The sequence below is a fragment of the Stegodyphus dumicola genome, chromosome 2, assembly GCF_044657685.1.
Source record: "Stegodyphus dumicola isolate Sdum_Otavi_A_Nest chromosome 2, ASM4465768v1".
NCBI lineage: Eukaryota > Metazoa > Arthropoda > Arachnida > Araneae > Eresidae > Stegodyphus > Stegodyphus dumicola.
The window spans coordinates 278,047,153-278,074,179 of NC_140769.1; the positions used below are offsets into that span (position 1 = coordinate 278,047,153).

The following is a 27,027-nucleotide window of genomic DNA, read 5'->3' on the forward strand; positions in this document are numbered from 1 at the left end:
ATATGATAGAAATTTATACGCCACTTAGAAGATTTATCATGACATATCAGAAAGCAAGCTGATGCCACAACTGAATAAAAACAGTGGAAATTATCTCTTTCAATAAAGCAGATGTCTGACTTTCTACCACACAGACCACTCATGACAGTAACTCAGTCAACATTTGTCACTAAGCTCTTTACAGAGATGATGCATAGTAAGAGAAGATGGTGGTAGCCACAGTAGTCTTTTGGATTTAATTTCAAAAGACATGTATGCCTGAAGGTGTCAACAATACTATCATTGTGCATTCACTTCCTGCTATTTCTCGAAACTTTGCAACTGTGTCATTGATGCTGTGGTTCTGGCCAATTAGGATGTATCGGCACATGTGCAAGATGAAATGGATTATTGCAAAGATTCTACCATATCAGGAAAGATGAATATATTGAGCATTTGTAAAATATATATGGAAAATTAAGTCAGACCGGTACAAAATTTGGTGTTAGTTGCATATTTTATATACTATCAACTGTTAAAATGTTTTACAGAATTATGAATAATCCTGTATATTGAAATGTAGGAATAAATTTAAATTAAATTTGTCATTACACAAAAGTTGTGCCGTCTACAACTTTTGTGATATGCAGACTTATCCGTACAATCAAAAAAAAAAAAAAAAAAAAATTTAATGTACAAAATTTTGAAAAAATAAACTAAACACAAATTTCTAAATATTTTTAATATAATTTTAAAAGGGGGGATGGTGGAGCATCAGGATGATATTTATAAATTCTTGCCCATGTTGGTATTTCTTCCAAAAAGGCTTTAGGATCACGAGCTCGACTGTTCATTCGCCTGAGGAAAAATCTCATAGTTTTTCTTTCTTCTTCACTTCTGTCATCAGCTCCTAAATATGGCTTTAAAACTAAATTATCTTGAAGGTATGGAGCATTCAGTAAACACTTCAGGAGCATTTTGAAAACCTCATCATTAATCCCTTTGATTTTCCCATCTTCAACAGCGTCGAAGAGTCGCATTTTCCCAGACGACCAGCATATGTTCCGGCGGTCTTTTTTATCTACATCACTATGAAATGCAATGGTATTGAGCTGATATACATAAAAATTCCAATCCTGGCCATTGGTGAGAATTGTGTGAGTCACAATGGGATAAGAAACATCATGGAAAGGGGTAAAACCTTAAAAAAAAAAATTTAATCTCATTACATTACTTATCAACAAATTAAAAAAATATGTTACTTATCTATTACTTTGTTACATTTTAATATCTATTACTAATGAAAAAATTTACATTTAGTGTGGTAAAAGAAACTATAAAACAAAAGCTAATCATCTCACAATTAATGGCTAAATATTAGGAAACACAACACTTATGATTATAGGTAGCTGGCCCATGAAAATATTATCTATGTAAATCTCTATTCCAAACTTTTACAAACATAAATTTTGCATGTACAAATATGAAACTTTTTATATTTAAATTAACAGGATGGTAATAATTAAAGTGACACTACTCAGACCTATGTAAAGCCCATTCTTGTCAAGGTATTTCACGAAATTTGGTATATGCATTATATGAACCATGTAAAAAAAAATGCAATAAAAATGAATAGTCCAAATTTCAAACATCAGGTGAAATTGGCACATAAAGAACAAAAAATAAAAATTCTGAATGTTAAACTTTGATTAGTGTATTTGTTTAATGAACTTTGCATTTGTATCAACCATTTGTTCAAAACATGTTAGAACATGTACAATAATAGATCCAAGGGTTTCTTGAGGAACTGAGCAGCAACATGGCATTAGAAGTGTAGTGATCGCGTGGTGCGACAGACCTCAGTAGCTTCGAGTGAGTAGTTGCTTGCTTGAATCACCCTCTGATTAGCACCAATGAGAAATGCTGCAATGCACGAGTTTCCCATGCCCTTGAAGATGATAATGACCTCAGGATTTAATCCTGAGTCTGCTTAATACAAGTCGAATTCTCTACGATTAGCACAAAAGAGCTCTCGTGTGACATGTTCAAGAATTCCAACTCTTACAAATTTGTGAGCGTTGAGTGGCTCTCGAAATCACTACACACTTTCCTGCGTTTCTGATGCAATATGAGGAGAAGTTCGGTTAGGGGGCGTGACCGCGAGCTCAATGCATTGATGTGATTGATTGTTGCATTTGATGGGCAGTGACTGAAGTAGTCGGATCCGTTGATGGTTGGGGAAGCATGGTTGAGAAACCCCATTTGTTGGCATGTGTGTTACCATTAGGTTGTAAGGTGGATTGTGCGTGAAGCAGCACTTTTTAAGTGTGTTACATAGTTCATCATTTGCCCTCAGTGAAGGGAAGTATTTGTAGTTCTCTGGGTTGCCAACGTAGCAATAACCTAATCACTACAGAAGTAATAGATTTGGACAACTACAGCTTTTAAACTCAATTTCAAACTACTAGATAAAATGTAGTTATAGAGAAAGAGCTTCACAAGCAAAGTGTTTTATGTTATAGCAGATTCCAATGAAATTTAAAATTCTCCTGAAGTTTTAAAGCTTGCAATGTACCCTTGATTATTTGGGTGCAAATTACCCGTTCTGTGGTTTACCCGTGTGTGCAATGCCCATGCATGCACACTCAAAGTTCTGTGCAAGAGTGTATAAAAAACAATGAATGATCTAATGATGGTTAAATTTTTACCATCAAATGTTACCGGTTTAATTCAGCTGATGGAACAAGATGTAATATCATCAGTGAAACGAGTTTAGTTTTCTGGTCTTCTCATAACTCATGTTGATGAAGATGATGATTTAATGATGTTTTGAAAAAAGTTGACAGTACTGGATGCCATATCCAGAGTAGAAAAAGCTTAATCAAAAGTAGAATCAATAACACTGCTTTGATCATGGAAAAAATTCTTCCTAATATAGAAATCAAAAATATATCTAATTGTGGAGAAGTGAAGGCAATAACTGAGTATGCCAAAAAACTGAAAATGAAAAATTCTTGAAAATGAAGATTAGGAAAAATCAAGGCATAGTTTGATGGTAATTTGACCAAGAGAGGCTAATGCTTGGGTGATGCAGATATCATTTCGAATGTCACAAGGACAGAAGAGGCAGAGATTGGTACTGAAAATACAAACAAAGAAGATACTGTTTATATTAGTTCTGTGACAGCTATGACTTCTGTTGAAACTCTTTTGCAATTCGTCAGTCAATGGAAATTTGAATACAGTGAAAAACAGCATTTCAAAAAATGCTCAGTAAAACTGGACAAATATTTAAATGTTCTTAAGAACAAAGTAAAATTACTGATTTTCTTTTAACAAATTAACACATACAATATGCATGAAAACTGATAGTTTTGATTATCTGTATTTTTTAATTATACATAACCTGCTTCTCAGACATTAGCCTGTATCATTGAGAGTGCACTGTATATACAAGGTCTGTCAATTAAATAACAAGATTGCATCTTTATTTTTAAGCACAGCAATAAGAACTGATTATAATAACTTGCCATACATGTTTATACATATCCAAACATGCATGATAAAAATAACATTTTCTGCAATTTAATTGATTGTCATTCACCTAAAGATCTTATACCAGAGCAAAAAGAGAGCTGCAAAGAAATTTTTGTTGATATTCTGAAGCGATGTGAGATGGAATCGAATCTTTTTCAAAATTATCACATGCAATGAAACTTGGATTGCAGTATTATTCCGTGATGATGCACTGAAATATTCCTAAAGTAAAAACAGAACTGAAAGGAATACATTTTAAGTGAGTGGATGTAGTAAAGAAGAAAACACCCTCTATTTTGAAACAGCTGATAAAAACTGATCTACTCCATACTTTTAAGCAGCAGTAAAACAAAACTCACCCATTCAAAATTGCAAATAAGTAGTATATTGAAGTACAAGTACATAAGAGTTATCGCATAAATAATTTAAAGTGTTTATTATATTAGTCTTGCTATGCAATAAATATATCTCTTACTACTTAATATGCTATGCACAGCTGTATTTGCACATGCAAATGTATGTTTTCTTGCATATTTAGAGTGTCTGATTATTTGATGCAATATAATACTTCCTTAATATAAAATAAAATTACTAGAAGATAAACTATACAAAATATTTTGAAAAGAATACTTATTTTTAAGAAAAGTAAATTAAAACACAATGCACTTAAAATTAATACCTTGATATGTAGCAACAGCATTCAACCATCCAAAAGAAGACATCATGGCAACACTATCTTCTATCTTCTTAAGATTATAGTATTGTAACTTGCAGAGTAGTCGGTTAAGTATGTCAGATGTGTTCACAAGCAAAAAGGGAAACTCGAATGGATCGCCAGGCCAGTAGCCTATAAATTATCCAAGGTGAAAAAATAACCTCAATATTTGGTACATAAAAAAGGCATACATTTGAAAGGAAATTTTAATAATCAACAACATTTATCCTAAATTTAACAGGAGCTTCAGAGATACATGTTAATGCATTTTGGCATACAAAAGCATCAATCTAGCTTCTTCACTATCGATTAAAATATAATGAGCAGTAAAATTTCATTTAGTTTTACATGATCCCTATATCCCCCTTTTCTGGTTCTAGTACACTTAAATAATATAATTTTGAAAACAGTTTCAAGGGCAATATTTTTTTATTACTTAGTTGGATAAAGCTTACTTAGTTACTTTTATTACTTGGATATACTTAGTTGGATAAAGAACAATTCACTACTTGGAAATTTCTTTGAAAAAGAAAATGTCTATTTCTGTACTTTTACTAGAAGATATCCCTAGACCAAAATCAGAACTGCTTGAAAAACTTTTTTTTTTTTAAATCTAATTTGCTTTTTTAAGTAAAACCATTCATCTGTGACCAATTGTTCAGGCTATTAATGCAATCTTTTTTAAAAACCTTATATCACATTAACCTATGATACACTTATATTCTGCTTCATTTTCATGATTATAACAAATATTACTAATAAATGCAAATTCAGAAAAGAAAAAAAATTATTAAAATCTTCAAATATGAAACAAAAGTTTTTAACATAACTGGAATCAACTCTTAATAGATCTTTAACTTCATAAGCTTTAATTAAACACATTCCCGCTTCAAAGATACACTTTGCGCCATTTTACTCTGCGTGCCACATCACTCTTTCCCTGAAATTTCTCTGCATTGCAATACCTTTAACCCAGTCACTGCTCAGGATTAACATAAAGATTTTCCAGCTATAAATAACAACCCATGGTAGTACATAATTGCTTTTTCTCGCTTGCTGTTGCTTGAGTAAATCATGTTTTGCGTTCTTTCTTCATTGTCTAAAATGTAAACTACATATATTGAAATTGTGGGGCACATTTAGCATCCATAGTGTTGTACAAGTTTTACGAAAAGATATATTTCTGAATAATTGTTCCTGTGAAAAATAAAAATGATGTTTTAACCATCAAGTCAGTTGTGATTTACACACTAATCGCCATCTACACAAGTCTTCTCAGCCCTGAGTCAAGCGTAAATTGGTTTTCAGTTCCCACAAAAACTATATCATCACAGAGAGTTCGTAGGATATTTAAAAACTATGTGGCTGATCCCAATGGAATAAATGAGTGAAAGAGATCCGAGAAGTTTATCATCCAAAATGTGTTGATTTTGTGCGCAGTTACCATCAGTGATTAAGTGCATATTTTAAAAGGAAACCGAGTCAAGGTTATTATGCCTCTCAAGTGCTGTGTGAGAAGTTTTTTTGTGCTTTGAATGGGTGTCTAAAGTTAGCGAGTGTGCTTCATTCTTAAAGTTAAAAATCACCTAATTCAAAAAGTGAAAAATTACACTGAAAGTGTGATTATATGCCTTGGTCTACATATATTGATATTTGTTTTGATTTTTTCCATCAGGGTGCTTTTAAATCATTTTTCTGTGTTTTGATTTTAATACCATGTACAGTCAAAAGTCTTTAATCCGGACGTCCATAATCCGGACCTCAGTTTAATGTATAATGGACGGTATAAGCTAAGCTAAAATTATCTAATTCAGTTGATGCTGCAGATTGCGTTGTTCTTTAATCTTCTAACTGGATCCAGCTTATTATTTTTTACAGACTGTTAGAGCAATTTTATAAAAGTAAGCTTGAACTTTTGATTATGTCAAAAAGAATTTCCGATTCTGGAGCTGCCAAAGGATCTGCAAAGCGAAAGCATGTTTCGATGTCCATCAAACAAAAAGTGGAATTGCTGCAAAAAATGGATAAAGGCATATCCTTTGTTTCTCTAACCATTCCAAAATCTGTTTATCAATTTCACGCTGCTCTGTGGGGGGGGGACGTCGCTGGTAGTTGATCTGTCAGCTCTATCCTCATCTTCAGCGCAGATGTTTTATTTTATTCGGCTTATAATTCCTTAGTAAATGTAGTATTTCATCTCGATGTACTCCGTCTTTGATATGATTTAAATCACATTCCTCGTCATTATAAATATGATGAATACACATCAAATAGTTTTCTGGTTGCAATTTTCTAAGTTTGACTATGTGTAATGCATGCTTTACACATGCGCGCATTGAAAGAAATGGTTAATAAAGTAAACAAATAAATATTAAGCTTTTTTTTTTGTAAATTTTGATACCCTTTAGATCATAATTGCTCATTTCATAAATTATGGTTTCATATTTTTAATTAACGACTTTTGACTGTGTTAGTGAATATGAAGTATAAGAAGTAAAATTAAAAGGTTACAAATTTAGTTCATTTTCAGTCTGATAGTTCAAGGGGGTATATCTATTGCACAGGTCTCTTAAGGTCCCCTTTTTTAGTTTTTACCACACATGATCGTACAAGACCATCACGTCCTTTGAGGACTTGAATTACTCAACCTAAATCCCAGAGGAATTTAGATTTAGTTGTTCCTTCAAGTTAAACTATATCACCAATTTTAAGATTTTTCTTGGCTTCTGGTGTACCGAAGAAGTGAGCATTTCTTAACTCAAGAAGATACTGATTTTTCCATTTTTTCCAGAACTGTTTTATAAGTGTTGTCTGATGTTCTTTTCGTTTTATTAGACTCTTTCTTGTTGGAGAGTTATTCAGGATCTCAGCAAAGTTGTATGGATATTCATCCTTATGTCCGATCAATAAAAAATCAGCTGGTGCAAGCGGTTCAGGTTCATGTAAATCGTTGTAAACGTAGGTCAAAGGACGTCTATTCACAATATTTTCGACCTCTGTCAACACAGTCATAAATTCTTCAAAATTCAGTTGAGCTCTACCTAATATCTTTTTCAACGGTTCCTTTATGGTTTTCATAAGACGTTCATAAAAAGCTCCCCACCATGGAGCAAGCTCGACGATAAATTTCCAAGTCAAGCCTTCATTTGCTAGAAAATTTTGAATGTCTGTACCTTTAATTATGCTGTAAAAATACTGTAAATCTTTGGCAGCATATTTGAAAGTTTTTGCGTTATCTGAATAAAAGGTGTGACAGTTTCCTCTTCTTGAAATGAAACGTCTCAGAGCCAAAATGAATTTGTTTGCAGACATATTGGAAATGAGTTCTAGATGTAACACTCGTGTAACAGCGTACGTAAACAATATGATGTATGATTTCTGAATGTCGTTTCCAGACCTGATGTAAACTGGACCTGTGAAATCCACGCCTGTAACATAGAAAGGTGGAGTTTCAACAATTCGATCTTTAGGTAACTGAGCTGTCATTTGTTTCGCTGGTTTTACTGCATATTTCCGACAAATTAAACAGTTCTCTAAGACTTTCTTTACCAGGTGACGGCCTTTAGGAATCCAAAATTTCTGTCTTAGTTTGGCTAAAGTTGCTGCAACTCCCGCATGCAGAACGTTATTATGTTCCCTTTTTACAATTAATTCAGTAAATTTGGAATCTTTAGGAAGAAGAACTGGATGCTTCTCGTCAACTGTATATTCGGTTTCTTCTAATCTTCCCTTAATTTGAAGAATTTTATTTTCATCAAGAAACGGTGCCAAGCTGAATATACCAGAGCTTGGAGAAATTGACTTGTTAGAATTGAAGAGCCTTAATTTCAGGTGTGAAGAAATCCATCTGGGATTTACGAACACAAAAAATTTCAGTGTCCTGAATTTCAGAAGTACTTAATGTTCCACTATTAGCAGGCAGTTTTCTTGCCTTAGCAACGAAACGTCTAATCCATGCCATAATTCTGAGATATTTCAGCACATTACTGAATTTTGTTATATCCAATAGTTGACCATCTCTTTTCACAACAATGTCATAAACAGATATTTTACTACAGAGTTCTAGTTGTTTATTGTTTCCCACGTCAAACTTCGGTTGAACTGACCAATCTATACGTTTGTTTTGTAACCATTCTGGTCCAAACCACCAACGTGAACAATTTCTTAAATTAGCAACAGTAGTTCCTCGTGATATGAGGTCGGAGGGGTTATCTTTCCCACGGCAATAATGCCAATTATTGCTTTCAGTTAGTTTCTGAATTTCATAAACTCTGTTTTTGATGAAAGATTTAAATCTTTCGGGAGATCCCTGAATCCAAAAATACGTTATTTGAGAATCAGTCCAGTGGAAGGGGATTACTTCGTATTTTAAACATTTTGCGATTTTATCACTCAATCTAGCAGATAAAAGCGCACCCAAAAGCTCCAATCTAGGAAGTGTAAGGGATTTCAGAGGTGCAACTCTACTCTTGGAAGCAACAAAAACTGTTTGAAAAGTTCCATTGTTCAAAACTATTCTCAGATATACCATGCATCCATAAGCTTTCAAACTAGCATCAGAAAAGCTATGGAGTTCTATTTGTTTCACATCTGCATCTAATATTCCTTCTAAATAGTAGCGGGGAATTCTGAGGTGGTTCAGTTCTTTAATTTCTTCGTACCAGGCTTTCCATTTATAACTAAGATCAGGTGGCAGTTCATCGTCCCAATCAATTTTGGCAGACCAGATTTCCTGAATCAAACACTTTATTCTTATAGTGAAAGGGGCATAAAATCCGACAGGATCAAAAATACGGCCTGCGGTTTGCAATAGAAAACGTTTTGAGCTGATTGATGAGGAAATGAAATTTGTCAAGTGCTGTGTGTCAAAATAAAAATTATCATTATCTGTATCCCAGTTAATTCCTAACACTTTGATCGGAACAACTTCAGAAGATTCTTGCATCGAAAATTCTTTGCGATGCCAAATATTTTTGAGTTCTTTGGAATTAGTATGCCACTTATGTAGTGACATGCTAGCTTCATTGAAAATGTTCACAATTTCTAAACTTGTTTTCAGGGCTTGTTCTAAATTTTGGTGACCACCAATAATGTCATCAACATATAGGCAGTTGTTTAAGAGTTCTACTGTTTCAGGATATATTTCTGAATATTTTTTAAGGTGATGCTTAATAGTAGCAGCCAGGAGAAGGGACTAGATTTTACTCCAAACAAAACTGTTGTAAATCTAAAGATTTTCAAACTTTCATTGTTATCATCAGGATCATCTTTCCAAAAGAATCGTGTAATGTCCCTGTCTTCTTCATTTAACTCTATCTGTAAGAATGCTTGTGTAATGTCCGCTGTAAAGGCTATCAAATTTTGTCTACATTTTATCAATAAATCAAAAATATCAGGATATAGGTTCGGACCAGTATATAAACAGTCATTTAGAGAGAGTGTTTTTGGTTTATGGGCTGAAGCATCATAAACTATTCTTAGTTTGCTTGTTGCTCTATCATTTCTGATGACTGCTCTCTGAGGTAAATAAAATAGGGTTTTATCATTTTGATTGTCTTCTTGAACTGGTTCAATAATATGTTTTAACTCGTAATCCTTTAAAACCTCTGTGTATTGAACAAACAAAGAGTTATCAATTTTAAATTTGTTACTCAATTTCTTAAATCTTTCAAGTGCTATCTCCCTATTATCTTCCATTAAATGTTTTGAATTCGGTTTCCAAGGTAATTTTACTTGGTATCTGCAGTTCTTATACCTGATATCAGATTCGAAAGATTTCATAATTTCTAAATCAACAGTTTTGTCGTTTTGAGTATCACTTTCCAAATCCAAGTTTTCTAGCTTCCAAAACTGTTGTAACTGATCAAGTTTTCATTTACAATTACTTTCATAGTTAATAATTCACTATGATCATTATTTACTTTACCCTGCAAACACCACCCAAATAAAGATTCAGTGGCTACTACATTTCTTGAAATTCTTTTAATTTTACCAGTAATTATAGAATAGTAGAAATCTACCCCTATGAGAATATCAATTTTGTCACTTTTTCTACAACAATCTGCTAATTGTAAATTTTTTAAAATTTTATTTTTCTTAGCAAAGTTCAAATCTGGAGGAGAGATAACAGTATTAGATATATTTTCGGTTTCAAGAAGCTCAATATATATATTAAGATTAGGATCGTTAACATTTTCTAGTTTTGCTCTAACAACATTAAAGGTTTTTTCTAATGCAGTTTTATCACCAAAGGAATAAACAGAAAGTTATTCTTGTCTAACAATCGGAAGTTCCATTTTAGTAGATACATCTTTAGTTATGAAAGATCTCATTGGGCCATTATCAAAAAGAATTCTGACATTTTCAGATTTATCATTATTTCGGATCAATGCAGAAGCCGTTTGTAATAATATTTTATTAGATCTATTTTCATCGGAATTATATGACGAAACAGCGGAAATAACGCTCGAATCCGACGTTTTCTTTTCAGGTTTTTCATTACCTTTTTTCTGATGGAATGAATAACAAATGGCTTTGGAGTGTTTATTAAAGCAGAAGGCACAGTTTATTTTTTGTTTACAATTTTGAATCCGGTGAAATCGACCCAAACATAAAAAACACCGCAATTCACGTTTTAAGATCTCTTTTTTCTTTTCTACACTTAAAATTTTGCAATCCGCAGATTTATGATTTGTGTTCCCGCAGAACAGACACTGCGATTCGGATGACGCCGCTATTAACTCAACTGTAGACGGCTTGCTCGTTATGGCTGGAGAATGTTTATGCTTGAAGGGCAAATGCTTTTCCAATCGTGAATATTTTTCTCTAGAATTATAATTAACAGAAGCCGCGCGTTCTCTACTGAATACTTCGTTCCTCAAAAAGGCTAACAAACCTTTTAAATCCCAATTTTCGTCTTTAATTTTTCAGCTATGATCAAGAACGAATTCATTAGGAAGTAATTTCAAAATTAAAGGCGTTAAGAGATTTCCGTAGGTATCAGAGTCTATTTTTAATGCTTCAAGATTTCTTATCTGTACTTCGGCGTGATCTAAAAGTTTTCTTAATCCGTTTATATCATTAGGATTTCTAACAGGTGAAGTACTTAAGAGTTGTCCTAAATGCGAATTAATTAAGATGTTCTTTTGACCAAATCTGGAACGTAACAGTTCAAGAGCAGCCTCGTAATTATTTTCGATGAGAGCGAAACCAGAAATAGCTTTGGCGGCTGAGCCACCAAGAAAGCTTTTTAAGTAAATTAATTTTTCTATTTTTGATAAATTCGGATTTTTATCAATCGCATTTTCGAACTGACCTATGAATTCTAACCAATCCGAAGAATCACCATAAAATTTAGAGATCGTTAATTTTGGAAGACGAGTGAATTTGTTACTTTCGTTTTGGAATTCTGTAACGGTTTCATTAGAAATGTCCCTATTTGCATTGTCCGAATTTTCTAGCTTATTCAACTCTTTCAACTTTTTCTTTCCTCTAAACTGCCACACTTGAATTTTCTCTTCATATTCCAAAGCAGATGAGATTTCAAGTTCGAATTCGTCTTCTTCGACTTTTAATTCGTTCTATTTCAGCGTCTAAATTGCTCAAGGATTTTGATTTTTCGTTTAACTGGTCTAAAATTTCTTCTAATACATTTACATTTATACTACTATCATCTTTATTCAGTTCGGTTTCAATTTTCTTTAATATCTTGGACACTCCGGTCCTCAATACCTTTCGTTTCGATTTCAGTTTAGCAATAAGATCTGCCATATTATATCAAAATAGAAAATACAGGCTTACCTTGGCTGTCTTCGCATAAAATGATATCCAAAATTAAAAAACACAAACTTCTAAATTGGCCAAAGGTTCTCGGCACCGATGCACCATATTGCGAAAGGTTGATCTAATTCTAAATGAAGTGAAATACTTCAACAATCTACAAAAATAATCATTTTATTTACAAAGCAACCTGGATTGCATCGAAGGTTCACTGCTAACTAATTACGTCGCAAACTAAAAAACTAACATTCTTTTTCAGAAGCGAAGTGCCCTCTAACGGCGATACATAAATCATTTGGGGGATTTTTCCACACCGTCCTTTTATAGAAGGCAACAGTGGACACCTATTAGGTGATTTCACAGTAAAATGGCCAATACTTCTGGCCTTAGTAGTGGCCTAGCCTAAGTCGGCTAAGTGCCCACCATTGGGGGAAATGTATTGATAATTTTGAAACCACTGAAAATGAACCCTTAAGGAAGTTACTGTATTATATTAAATCTGAAGGTATTTCTGTCACTAAATTAATTAAATTATTATGTAATGTTGGAAGAATAAGTAGAAATGTGATATTTTATATTGTTAACTCTCATTTGAACTATTTATTATTATCTTCATCTTGTGTTCTCTTGTTTCAACTACAACTGAACTTTACTGATTATGATGTGATCAATTTTTAAGGAAAATATAAGTAAAGATGTATGTCTAAATAATCCTCTTAAGAATAATTTCTTACATTTATGTGAAAATAACTCAAAATGAAAAAGATTATGCTAATGATATTTCAAAAAATGAATGTGATAATTCCTGTGTAAATAACCAGTTGCAAGAATTATTAATTATATATTCATATATTTGCCAAAAGTAAATATGATGTAGGCTTGTTTATTAATTAATACTGAAATTAAAAAAACAAATAGATGAATTATTGCATGCAGGTGTTATAAAACCAGCATTTACACCTTATGCTGTCCCTGCAACTTTAGTCTATAAAAAATAACGAAAATGCAAAAACTAGATTATGTACTGATTATAGAAAACATAACCAAATTACTAAAACCAATTCCGAACCCATACCTAGAATAGATGCAGTATTAGATCACTTGGCAAATGCAAAAGTATTTTTTACATTAGACCTCATCTGGATATTGGCATATCAAATTAAATGAAAATAATACTGAAAATTAGCTTTACAACTAATTTTTGTCATTTTTAATTTAATAGATTATTTTTTTCGTAGGAAAAATTACCAAACTATTTTTCAAACAGCTCCAAAACAAATTTTAAATACAGTCAAAAGTCGTTAATCCGGACTCGTCGGGACTTCGGCGATTCCGGATTATCGATTTCTCCGGATTATAGATCATCAGTTTAAATATGGTAAGATGGCATGCAGAAATTACAAAATTAAAAATATGAAACCGTAATTTATGAAATAAAGAACAATTATGATCTAAAGGGTACCAAAATTTACAAAAAGAAAAAGCTTAATATTTATTTGTTTACTTTATTAAACATTTCCTTCAATGTAAGTTGCTTCGTTTCATGTGATAATACTTTCTCTTTAATTCTATTAAACAGACATAATTTCTTCTTTAGTTACAAAGTTCCGCTGTTCAAGTCCTATAATTGCTGTGTTGAGAATACCGACTAATTTGTCAATCGAAATGTTTTCGTTTTCAATAACCTCTGGGTCACTTTCTTCACTATCCGAAGCGAATTATAATGACGATGAACTTGATTTAAATCATATCAAAGACAGAATGAAATACTACACTTAGTATGGAATTATAAACCAAATAAAAAACATCTGCCCTGAAGATAAGGATAGTGCTGACAGATCAACTTCCAATCCCCCGCGTGAAATTGATAAACAGATTTCGGATCTCAAAACATACTTTCGCTTTGTAGATACAAATTACATATTAGTAAATATATATCGGAAATTCTATTTGACATAATCTTTATAATCTATCATAATCTAATAATGACGTTTCTGCCCCCCCCCCCTCTGCCACAGAGCAGCGTGAAATTGATAAACAGATTTCGGATTTCAAAACATACTTTCGCTTTGTAGTAAATATATATCGGAAATTCTATTTGACATAATCGAGCTTACTTTTATAAAATTGCTCTAACAGTCTGCAAAAAATAATAAGCCGGATCCAACTCGAAGATTAAGGAACAACGCAATCGGCAACATTAACTGAATTAGATAACTTTAGCTTAGCGTATAACTCCGTTACAATTTAATTGCGCATGCGCACAAACATATTCGCAGCCGTAAGGGTCTTACGCGCTCTCGCAAATGCCTGTGCGCATGCGTGAACGCGACGCATGCGCAGAAAGTTTGTAGCTTTGAGGTCCGGATTATAGATCATTCCGGATTATGGGTGTCTGAATTAACGACTTTTGACTGTATATATCAAATTCTGTTTGCCTTAAATTATTTTGATGACATAATAGTATTTTCCCCAAATTTTGAAGAACTTTCATAGTGTCTTAACCACATGCACTAAAAAGACGTGCCACGCACGTCGAGATGCTTTTGTCTCATTTCATAGATGCGAGCGGCGTGAACACCACATCGATACGCATTTATCGCAAAAATGAAAATAACATGGTGCACACGTCACCTAACAATGAGATTGTTTATTTCTCGAGTTACAGCTCTGGATTGCACTCGCAGACATGGAGTGGCATAAATGAGACACTTTGCCACTTGTTACATTGTAGCATACGGCACCGCAACCACGAAGTTTAGTCGTAGTGCAAGTGGTTAAAATAATATTTGAGATACGTGAAAAGAAAATATAAAATTAAAATACTTACAATGCCATTTTGCCAGAGAAAAAATAAATTTTCTAGGATATGAAGTTCAAACAGGGAAATATCAACCCAATAATGCAGATATTAAAGTTATTAAAAATTAATAATTCCCTAAAATATTAAAGAATTACAAAGAATTCTTGGAAGTATTATGTACATCATAATTATGCAAGAATTAGAGCCCCTTTAAGAAATTTACTCAAAAAAGATACTGCACATAAATAACTGCCTGAATGCCAAACAGCCTTTCAAAATTTAAAATATGCTTTAATTTCCAGACATATTTTAACTTTATTTAATCTAACATATCCTTGTCATGCATTTCTAAATTCATTTAATGTCATGCCAGTTTTAAGTTAAAGACACAATTCTGAATAATTATTTCTGTAAAAGATAAAAATAATGTTTTAACCATCAAGCCAGTAGTGATTTTTACATTAGTCCTCATCTATCGACCCTGACTTAAGCGTGAACTGGTTTTCAGCTCCTGCAAAAATTCAACTCAGAAACTACAACATCTCACACACACATATACTGTTTTACCTGGGACTGACGCAATCATGTGCCATCTTTTACTTGCATTTCCAAGACCTTTTGGAGGATAATTATAATCTGGCACTTCTGCAGTTGCACAAAGTGGGTCATCTAAACTCACAATCTACAGAAACATATTAATAAAATTAATTCAAACAATACTTAAAATAGCATATATATCTAATCAGAATGTTAGATTTAAATATCTATACATAAAAAAAATCAAAGCATTATTTGGAAAAAAAAGCATACCATAATTAATTTATACTTTTGAATATTATTCAATGATGCCCACTTTTACATAGCCTTAATTATGTATCTCATATCACTTAAATCTATATATTTACTGCATATTCCATGATTAAATATTATGAGATATAATTAAGAGATATACATTTATATCTATATATTACTGTATATTCCATGATTACATATTGATATATAATAAGAGATATATTAATGCTATTTCTATTCTATTAAACTGAAATTTAAAATCTAATATTTAAAAAGTTATATATTAACTTACAGCACTTTAAACTGCTAAATAAAGGTTTGAAGCACACTTTAAACATTAGCCATAAACTTCTGACAAAACTGTATTAAATATGCCCACAGAACCAAGAGACTTACAATTTTCAAAATCAGTTATTTAATTTTCCTTTATATCCATGCAGCTCAGCATACATCCAAACTTATCATTACATGTTAGAAATTAAAATCTCCCTATGAACAAAAAAAGTGATTAAACAAGAGAGAAAACTTAAAAAAAGTTTCTGTCTTTGCAGTAAAAGTATACTGAACTCCTAATTTTATATGCGGATTATTCATTCTGCAGATTAATCATTTATTATTCCTCAAAAATATTCTGGCTAATTCTTGTGAAAGATGGAACATTTCTGACTCTTTTAGAAAAACATTCGCTATTTCTGATGTTGTGAATCACCATACTGTTATCTGCAATTAAAAAGCTTAATGCTGATTCACAGATTTTGGTGGGAGAAGGGGAGAAAAAGAATACGAAGCCCATTTTAAACACATGCAATTTTATCTCTCCCCCATAAAAACTAGCAAAGTACAGTAGGGGGCTTTTAATAGATGGGCTTTGGGTACCTTCATGTACATTTGTGAATTCTGTCTTCCCCATAGAAATAACTCTCATTCCCACGTAATTTATGCCATAATAAACTTCACATATCCACATATTCGACTCATTAGAGAATCAGGGACTTACTAATATTATAATAATAAATACAGTGAAATCTCTTGTAATGACACCTCTAGAAGTGAACAGTATTTTTCAGAACATAAATAAGCTCAGATATTGAATATCATCAATAATTATTTTCTCTTTGGTGATCACTTTTCCAAAAACAGAAGTAATTAAAATCATAGCATTTGTTTGGATAATTTTACTCAACATGTGAGGGGAAAAGAAGAGGATTACAGTCAAAAGTCGTTAATTCAGACACCCATAATCCGGACCTCAAAGCTACAAACTTTCTGCGCATGCGTCACATTGATGCATAGCCGCCGTTTACGTGACGCATAGCATAGCCGTTTATGTGCGCACGTAAGACCTTTACGGCTGCGAATATGCTTGTGCGCATGCTCATAAAACGTTTATGCATGCGCGTTTAATGTATAACAGACGGTGTAAGCTAAGCTAAAATTATCTAATTCAGTTAATGTTGCAGATTGCGTTGTTCCTTAATCTTCGAATTGGATCCGGCTTATTATTTTTTGCAGACTGTTAGAGCAATTTTATAAAAGTAAGCTTAAACTTTCGATTACATCAAATAGAATTTCCGATATATATTTGTTAACATGTAAAGGATCTAAAGCGAAAATATGTTTCGAAATCCGAAATCTGTTTATCAATTTCACGCTGCTCGGCGGGGGAAACGCCGCGGCGCGTAATGAATTGGAAGTTGATTTGTCTGTACTATCCTTATCTTCAGGGCAGATGTTTTTATTTTATTTGGCTTATAATTCCTTACCAAATGTAGTATTTCATCTTGATGTGCTCCGTCTTTGATATGATTTAAAACAAGTTCCTCGTCATTATAATTCGCTTCCAATAGTGAAGAAAGTGACAGAGGTTATTGAAAATGAAAAAAATTCGATTGACAAATTAGTCGGTATTCTGGACACAGCAATTATAGGACTTGAACAGCGGAACTTTGTAACTAAACAAGGAATTATGTCTGTTTAATAGAATTAAAGAGAAAGTATTATCACATGAAACGAAGCAACTTAAACAACTTACATTGACAGAAATGTTTAATAAAGTAAACAAATAAATATTAAGCTTTTTCTTTTTGTAAATTTTGATACCCTTTAGATCATAATTGTTCTTTATTTCATAAATTACAGTTTCATATTTTTAATTTTTTAATTTCTGCATGCCATCTTACCAGATTTAAACTGATGATCTATAATCTGGAAAAATCGATAATTTGGAATCGCCAAAGTCCCGACGAGTCCGGATTAACGACTTTTGACTGTATTAACTGTTTGAAGTAATATGACTGTGCAGCAAAGTTTTTTTCTCTCTCTCAGTCAATGAAATTAACTTATCTATTGGGCTTTAAAATATCCTGTCACATTACCAAAGACACAAACTGGCCTATAAGCATACAGAAATTGCTGTGACAATTTTGGATCATTAACTTCCTTCATGAAAAATTATGACGAATAATCTTTAACTTAGAATTATGAAGAATAATCTTTAGCAATCTTTAGCTTTTAATCCAAGTATGTATTTTATATTAAAGTATTTTACATATGCTACATTACTAAATATTACATCACATACCACAGCTGCCAACTTTGAAACATGAAAAACCGAAAGGTATTTTGCACTGCGCGGCGATGCCACTTTAAAAAAGCTAAAAATTGCCTTAAATTTGCTTTATAATGCAAGATTTAAGTTACTGAAGTTTACATAATATAATTCTAATGTACAGTATATTAATATTTAATTAACTAGTTTTAATTTTATGTTCTTTGGCTATTTTCATTTTTAAATGTAATTTTAAATTTTGTAAGTTTCTTACACTTTTATGCTAAGAAAATTCTGAGTGGGGAAGAAAAGCTTTTACTTATCTAAGTACTTAAACAAAATGCAATTTAAATTAGCAATTAATGTACATACTAAGGTGTGGATATAAAAGAAAAAAAAATAAATACAAATATTAACAGATTAAACATTGTTTGAATCTTAAAAAAAAAAAAAAAACATATATATGTCTACAGTAGATTAAGACAATTCAGATTAAATAAAATTTTATAACAAAAATTTTTCTGAAAATCAATTCTGAAGGGAAATGGAATTTAAGTTCCTTTCATACAATAAATTTCACTTATTGCTAGCAAATAATTTCCTCAGTAAAGACTAAAAATTAAAAACCAAGGGATTCAATAATCTACAGTGAGATATGTTGAAAAACTGGGACAGCTGGCAGCTATGGCATACTCATTAACTACTGAGTACTACACATGAACAACTAAAGTATAAAAGGCATGATAATACAATCTCACTGGAGAAAGAGGTTTCTTCATTCTGATTACAAATGCAGGAAAATCATGATACTGGAAACAAAGGTTCTTCTCATATATTCTGTCCTCTTTAGAATCAAAACCACTATGCCACCAAAATGAACTCACTCTCGGATGCTGCTGAATCTGACAAAGAAAGATGATATTAATAAATTAAACAGTACATTGATAAAATAATAATAATAATATTACACTAATAATATGTTTTCACAAACAATATTCAGAATTGAATGAAATATTTTCTATCCAAATATGAAACTAGATCATTATAATGTAAAAAATTCCATTGTAAATGCTAAATTATAAATACTTAAAACATACCCCAAGCATTGTTTGAAAATCTTCGACTTTTCCTTCTTCTATGCAAAATGTACCCCCTCCCCGAAAAAATAAAATAAAATAAAATCAAACATTTCCCAAATCAAGCTTTAAATTGCAGAAATGCTTAATGTGCTTACAGCAGGAAATACATCCTTAGCATCAAGACTTAACTGCACTGTCCGATCACTCGAACAAAATAATCTCATATTTGCTTCTCACTTATTTAAATGTAAAGTAACATATTTTTTATATCACCTTCTAGAACATATGGCCTCTGCTTTGATACACTTGATTCTTTCTGCTGCATCTAGCTGTCTTTAATATTGTACAAAATATTTTATGTAGCATTGTTATAATATTACAATACTGTTTCCAGTTGCAAATCTTATTTGTGCTTCTGAATGATTTTCTTTTTAATTTCCATTATCTTTCTTCTCTTGCTGCAGCACTGTTATTAAAGAATAACAATTAAACTTAATAAGCTGAAATGCTGAAAGAAGGGGTTAAGGTATATTTAAAGGTGCTCCCTGAATTATCCTGAAGTTGTTGTTTCATTTAACACTTTCAGGGGCGGTGGTTTTGCCTTGAAACCGCATTTTCAACATTTTTTTTAATTTATAAAATTTGGTTTTTTTCCCCTCAAAACCGCTGCTAAAATTAAATTACTTATTAAAGCTGATAACAGATGACAGCAGCAAACCTTTCTGGGCATCCATTAATTGATACGAATCATTCAAAAATAGCTTCTTTTGCACCCTACTCTTTTTGACGCATTTTAAAAGCAAAAAACCCAAAAATTTTTAATTTTTCCACAATATATTTTATAAGCAGGCATCAATGAGTAATGAAATGTCCTTAGTTTACAAAAAAAAGTAATGGAACCCTTTTAAATTTGAATGTTTTTATTGCGGTTTCAGTATGAAACCACCGCCCCTCTGGGACATCGAAGAAATGATCAGATGACGCAGTCGCGAGATTTTCTGCAGTTGTGTTTATTGCTTTCGTATCACTGCTGTAAACAGTTGCACAATATCTTCGTTTGAGTGGCTTCAAAGATGAGGATTTATGGAGCTTTTGAGAGAGAGAAAACATTTCTTATTTTTTACAGAGACACAGAGCACACTGAAAAACACTTGTAGTTGCGTTTTTATTATGCTTCTCTTAGCGGTCGCTTTTCTCATGCTTCTAGTTCATAGTAAAATAATTGTATGCATCTTAATTTATTTTATTTTTACATATAATTTTCTTAGTTTTAAACATAATTTTTTTAAATATTTCATAGTTTTATGCAAGTGATTTAGTGCATTATTAGTTACTTTTTGTCTCATACTTTTTTGTTTCCTGTTTTAAATTTTTTATTTATAATTAAAAATGCATGTTTATGCAAATATTACTTACTTTATTAGTTGTTCAGTAATTTACTAGTATAATCTGCGATTTGGGTTACGTTTAGATACTTTTCAGCAAAGTAAAGATAAATAAGCAAATGTTTAGTGCTCTAGACAGGCGCTTGTTTCAAGGCGAAACCGGTCCCCTTAAAGTGGAACGGAAAATTTTTTTTAAAACTCATTTATGTTATCTATAGGACCATTGCATGTCATTATGTCTACTTTTTCGTAACTTTTAAAAAATCATAACATTGTGCCCCTAAAAGGTTTAAGGTAACCTGAGTAGTTGAATATTATGGAAACCCTGTTATGACATCACTGGTTGCATGATTGCAGTGAATTTGACTGATAGGAAAATATTTGTTGGATGTCAGTTAGAAAATACGTCATGTATTGTGTACTGTGCATTCTAAAACGGCTGCCGGCGATAAAGTGGGTGTTTGGTGGCATAGAATGATAGAGCAGGAGAAGTTTCCCCCTTTTTTTTAAGTAGTTGAGAACAGAAGAAAGGAAACTGTTCCATGTAATTCAATGGTATCCTGTTTGTATGAAGGAAATTAATATGGTCGAACATAAAGATTGTTCAGATGTGTTTGTTGGTTCAGTCATAATCGTTTTATTGTAAAGGTTTTTATTGTGTAATGCTCACCATATAAGTGTTCCATTAGAAAGGGAACATGGTTTGAGGAAAATTTTTGGATGCTGTTAAGGAATTTTGTGTGCCATGGATTGAAGACATGGATATTTCTAAATAAGGTAAGTGGATATTTCCTTTGTGTAGTTCTTAGATGGTACAAGATGATTTGTTTTATTTCATTGTTTGATTTAAAATGTAGTTTATTATATATTTTTCGTTTGGCTCTAGTGTAGAATTGGGTGCTCCTTTGACTTTTTAACTGAAAATAGATCGATGTGTATAGGGACAAAGTCAAGGGAATGTGCAATGTTCTGACTTTCGACCATATGCATTTTCCTTCTTACAGACAGGACACTTATAATGACTGTTAAGTACACCTTCATTTACACACCAGTCAATTAATGCTTTTTCCCCTTTCATTCCAAATCCTACAGAAACTTCAAATTTATCTTATAACATTCAGCCATTTTACTGCGTAAACCACAAAATAACAACGTACTTCTTATCCAAAATCCGTCATTCAAATTCAACGCAATCATGCAAATAATAGGGCCATTCTGCCAAAAATTCTGCCATCCAGTCGACATATTCTGCTGCCGCATCTGGGTTTATTTTGAATAACATATCAGTTATTCTTAATTAAAATAGCACTAAATGTAATCTTTTGGCCTATGAGTTTCATTAATAAAATCTATTTTAGCATATGAAAAGAAATTTTTGTTGAATTTTTCCTCGTTAACATTTCTTAGAGCATTTAAAAATGTATAATCATCACCAAGCATAATATTAGCATAAAAGGTTGCCATACTCGTTATTCAATTACTAATATATAAAAAAAAGTTTAGACATCCCTGCATGAATTATTACTGAACCTGTCATGTATTGATAAACATGCGGTGATGAAAGCAAAATATAATAAATAATGACTCGCCAGGTTGGCGTCAGGGATATAAAAAAGGTGAATGTTTTGGTTTGAGATGTATGCCAAGCAGATACTCAGCTACAGAGTCAAATTATTAATCTCTCAAATTTATGTTTACATGATTATAATTCCATAATGAGGTATTTTATTTAGTGCCTAAGTGAAATTAAGAATCGGAATATTTAAATGAAAATCTCCACATGTTTTATCATGGAAGGAAAAATCAAATGCTTAAAGCATACAAAAAAAAGTTTCTGGCTTTGAGGTCCGGATTTTAGATCATTCCGGATAATGGACGTCCGGATTACGGACTTTGTACTGTATTAGAGCCACTAGGAATCATAATGCCATTCGTTACCCATGTAAAGTGTCTTTCCCAAAAGCTGCAAAAAGAAAGATTAAAATTTATGCCCCTTAGCAGATCGTTTCTTTTTTGATACCAAGATTGGCACCAATTTCAAGATAGTGCCAATCCTTCCGCCCGCTACACAAAACCAAAACAAAAAATCAAAGACTTATACAAACTTAGTGTCCATGTACACATTGACCTATTTTAACTTGAAAAAACATCAGAGAATTGCACAAACTAGGCACTGCACATTGCCTTAACTCTGTCCATGTTACATATCAATCTATTTTCACTTAAAAGAAATCGGGAAGCTAAAACAAAGTGAAAACTATCATGTTAACCAGAAAAAATTCATTAGAGACAAACAAAAAAACCAAAAATACACAAACAGAAAGTAATAAATAACCAAAAATACATATTTCCTAAATTAAAAGCATTAAACAACAAATCTTTTAACAAAAAATAACACACAAAGTCGAATAAATAATTGAAACGTTTTTTAACATATCTTTTTTTCACGTACATACGTTCATGCTTCCCACCACCATCCTCCACGCAAGCAATCCAATTCAATTTTTGGTTGTTTTTTGGCTCACCTGCTGTTAATGCCGGATAAATACATTCAAATTCCCAATTTGAACAATCCAAATCATCAGCCTTCATCTTCTTACTTATCTTAGATATACTCAAATGATGGCACCCACCTCAAAATACAACACTAATGCATGTGCAAACAAACACAGCAACTGAAAAGAATGGTAAGAATTAAAAAAACCTGGTCCATAAACAAAAGGGTTACTATTACAAAAAATAGGCAAAATCTCAATTTATCACAACACATTTGGCAATATTTGCAGAAATAACCTCTTTCTAATGACAAAAACTTAAAAAAAAAAAAAAAAAAAAAAAAAAAAAACCACAAATTTTCCCCAAGGCTAATTTTGCCAACATTACGGTTACCAAAAAACCTATGCAGTGGGCTTCCAGATTTCACAAACAACCAATACCACTTTGTGATTTTTTTTTCAGACAGAAACCAAGGAGTGCCATACAGTAAAGATTAGTCGAAAGATTCCTTGAGATTACAAACTGCCTTCTGATATTCCAGCAGAATGGCAACAGATAAAATATTAAAATGCGCACGGTGAGCCTGTCGGCAGCATCAAAAGCAATTTGACTAACAAAAAACATCATGCTTTGTATCTGGTGAGACTGTTATGGTATTATCCATGAACAGTAATCTGAAAATAGTAAAACTCGACAATAAGGTGTACAGCTAGATGCTAGTCCATTTTGATGCTGCTATCAAGGAAAAACATCGAACTCAATTCCATCAAGATAATGCTAGACCGCAATTGTCTGCATTCACCGTCTGGATTCTGTACACAGACTGGAATGGGATTGCTTGCCACACCCACCATATAGCTCCGACATCCCTGCTTCGGATTTTTACCTTTTTTCGCATCTCTAGCTACATCTTTGAAAAACTACCAAAATGTTGGCAGGAAATAAAACATTTGGGTGGTGATTACTACCCATACTAAAGGCACTGTTTCATATTTTTTTTTCCCTAACATTATTAAGAACATTTGGTTAGAGTTGACTTTAAAATACCCCTTAGATTATCACGAAGTTGTGTTATCATTTATGGTAACCTGAGTAGTTGAATGTTATAGAAACCCTAATATGACGTAATCGTTTGCATTATTCCGGGAAATTTTGAATCATGGGATGCTTTGCAAGGGCTTTTGTGGTGTGTGTTGCTTAGGAAGTACATTGCTTGTTTCATTGTTTAGATGGTACAATGGCTGAATGTAGTAAGATTAATTTGAACTTTCTGTACGATTTGGAACAAAAGGGAAAAAGTGCATTAGGATTAGGATTATTAAATTATGGCAAAGCATACGAGGGCTATCTGTCTAAAGGGAGGGATGCCTTCGTGGAGGACTTTCTAAGGGAAACTGGCTCGTGAAAAGTGCATTAATTGACTGGTGTGTAAATAATAAGGTATACTTAGTAGCCATTTTCTGGGCAGTCCAGAACTATGCAAGATTTTTTTACTCTTATTTTTGTGAATTTATGTGGTGACACCAATATATGGATTTCAGTTCGGATAATTTTAGGAAGTTTTTGGAATTTTAAGGAATTTTGTGTGCCACAGACTGAAGACGAAGGAATTTCTAAATAAGGTAAATGGATATTTGGTTTGTGTAGTGCTTAAATGTATAACAGGTTTTCCCTTTTTTATGTTATTTTATTGTTTGGATTAAAATGCAGTTTATTGAGATTATGTATTTTTTGTTTGTCTCTACTGTAGAATTGGGTGCTCCTTTGATTTTTTAAATGAAAATATATTGATGTGCACGTGGACAAACTCAAGGGAAAGGCATAGTTTTTGCAATTTTCTGATGTTTTTTCAAGTGAAAATAGGTCGATGGATAAAGTCAAGGGAGTGTGCAATGCCATTTTTGTGCAATTCTGGGATTTTTTTTTAAAGTGAAAATAGGTCGATGTGTACATGGACACCGAGTTTGGGCAATTCTTTGTCTTGTTATTTTGGCTTTGTGTAGCGGCGATTTTTCAAAGAATTGCGCAAACTCAGTATCCATGTACTGTCAAATATTGCCAAGGGGTAACCTAAAATATACTTTTACTAAACATTTTTTTGGTGGAAAACATTTGTTACAACCAGATATGTGTGTAGTTTGGCTGTCTGGAGGGTTAATTTCACATAGATTCGAATATTATCTCTATTAATGCCACGAACTTGCAACTCATTTTAATAAGACTTTTCTGTCCAGATTGTCCTATGCCAGTCCGACTTCCCTGCTTCGGATTTTAACCCAGTCCATAAACAAACTTCGCTAAGATAAAAAGACTTTATAAATCTTTACTAAACCACTAATCACATCACATGAATAAGATACAAATATTTGTAAATTTTCTGAGTATCCATACCTCCATAAAATATATATATATATATATACTAGTGAGGCTATGTCGTTAAAAGTATTGATATAGAAACACAGGTCACCTAAGAATTCAATGTTAACAAAAAGTATTTATGTGTTAACCTAGTTATGCACACAGCACATGTGTATTTGACTATTCATTGATTTGCACTTTTGAAATTCAACAGTAATTTTTCTGATTACCATTTCTTTTTGCCATAATGAATCATAATGCAAATGTGGAGTTCACTCTCTTTATTTTAATAATGTTGGAGTGTAATAAATAATGATTAAACTTTCAAATGTTTTGGTAACTTGAAATTCATATCAAGCAAAGCATAAAGCATCTTTTTTTTAAAAAAACTTAAACAGCACCATTTTAAGCAGGATTGAAAGATATATTTTTCAGATCCAAGATGAATCAGTTGGCCCAGCTACATATACACAAAAAGGAACCATGCTTTAATTTAAAACCAGAAATTATTTATAGTATAATACTTCAAAGACCAAGTATTATGCTTCAGAATTCACGAATGTAACCATGCTAAACAGTTCATTTTACTGTAAGGATCAATTCTGAAGAAAATTCAGAATATTCCCCCCCCCCCCCCGAAAAGCAGTACTGATCACAAGATTACTGTTCGAAAGTAATCAATTTCCACTGAATTATATAACAATCTTTACGTATAAAATGTTACGAATCAGAACTTACCATGGATTCTAAGATATAATCATTTTTTAAAGCAAGTTTTTTATAACATTGTGATATTAGCATATTCACTAATCCTGAGCCAGCTGCTTTTTCATTTAAAAAATCGTCGAATTTCTTAGACTTATTTTTTGCCCAAGGATTATAATAATATTTCAACAAAGTATCACACAGAGTACTTTTTATGTCATTCAATTCATCATCAACATTCATATTTAGTAGCCGTTCTGGCAAGTTATCGACAAAATGAGTTCTGGTGATATACTGATAAAAGGGAACTGCACGATATGTCTGGGGAACACTAGAAAGTAAATATTTTAGTAATTTCATTCTTTGTTGCACAGCCAATTCATATAATTTTTGCTCAACTGTCGGCAAAGCCTTTATTGAATCATACCACAACTGACGATTGTGCCTCCTTTGGCCTTCTTTTGACATATCAACAATAGGAGGATATAAACAATCTTCTTTGCTGACAACCAAGGCATGTGAACACCGGAAAATAAGAACATTGTGAATTAGACTCTTCTCGGATAAAACTCTGCACGCTATCATTTTGGGGGAAAAAAAAGAGTTGCTAATGAATTTCAAAAAGCATCAAATTTTTATACCACCATCCCAATAATACAATTTATGCTTCAATAGTACAATTTTCTTTTATGAAAAGGTTAAGCCATTACTAGAAATTAGTTAACATTTGTATTTGTTTTCACATTGTTGCCAATTTCAGCCTTCCAAAGTTTCAGCATTAATGATATCAAAAATTTAAAAATTAATCAAATTCAAAATAATGATATTAATAGCTCCTCAAATAAATTCGA

General features: G+C 32.2%; 1 protein-coding gene across 1 annotated transcript; it reads right to left on the reverse strand.

The window, feature by feature from the left end:
* Positions 1-702: 702 nt before the first annotated feature.
* mRpS30 (mitochondrial ribosomal protein S30) lies at positions 703-26,929 on the reverse strand. The gene is made up of 5 exons (XM_035362467.2): positions 26,210-26,929; positions 18,912-19,055; positions 15,381-15,495; positions 4,196-4,363; positions 703-1,180 (listed from the first exon to the last, which is right to left on the reverse strand). The coding sequence occupies exons 1-5, from the start codon at positions 26,759-26,761 to the stop codon at positions 720-722; spliced, it is 1,440 nt and encodes a 479-aa protein (XP_035218358.1). The 5' UTR covers positions 26,762-26,929; the 3' UTR covers positions 703-719.
* Positions 26,930-27,027: the final 98 nt, after the last annotated feature.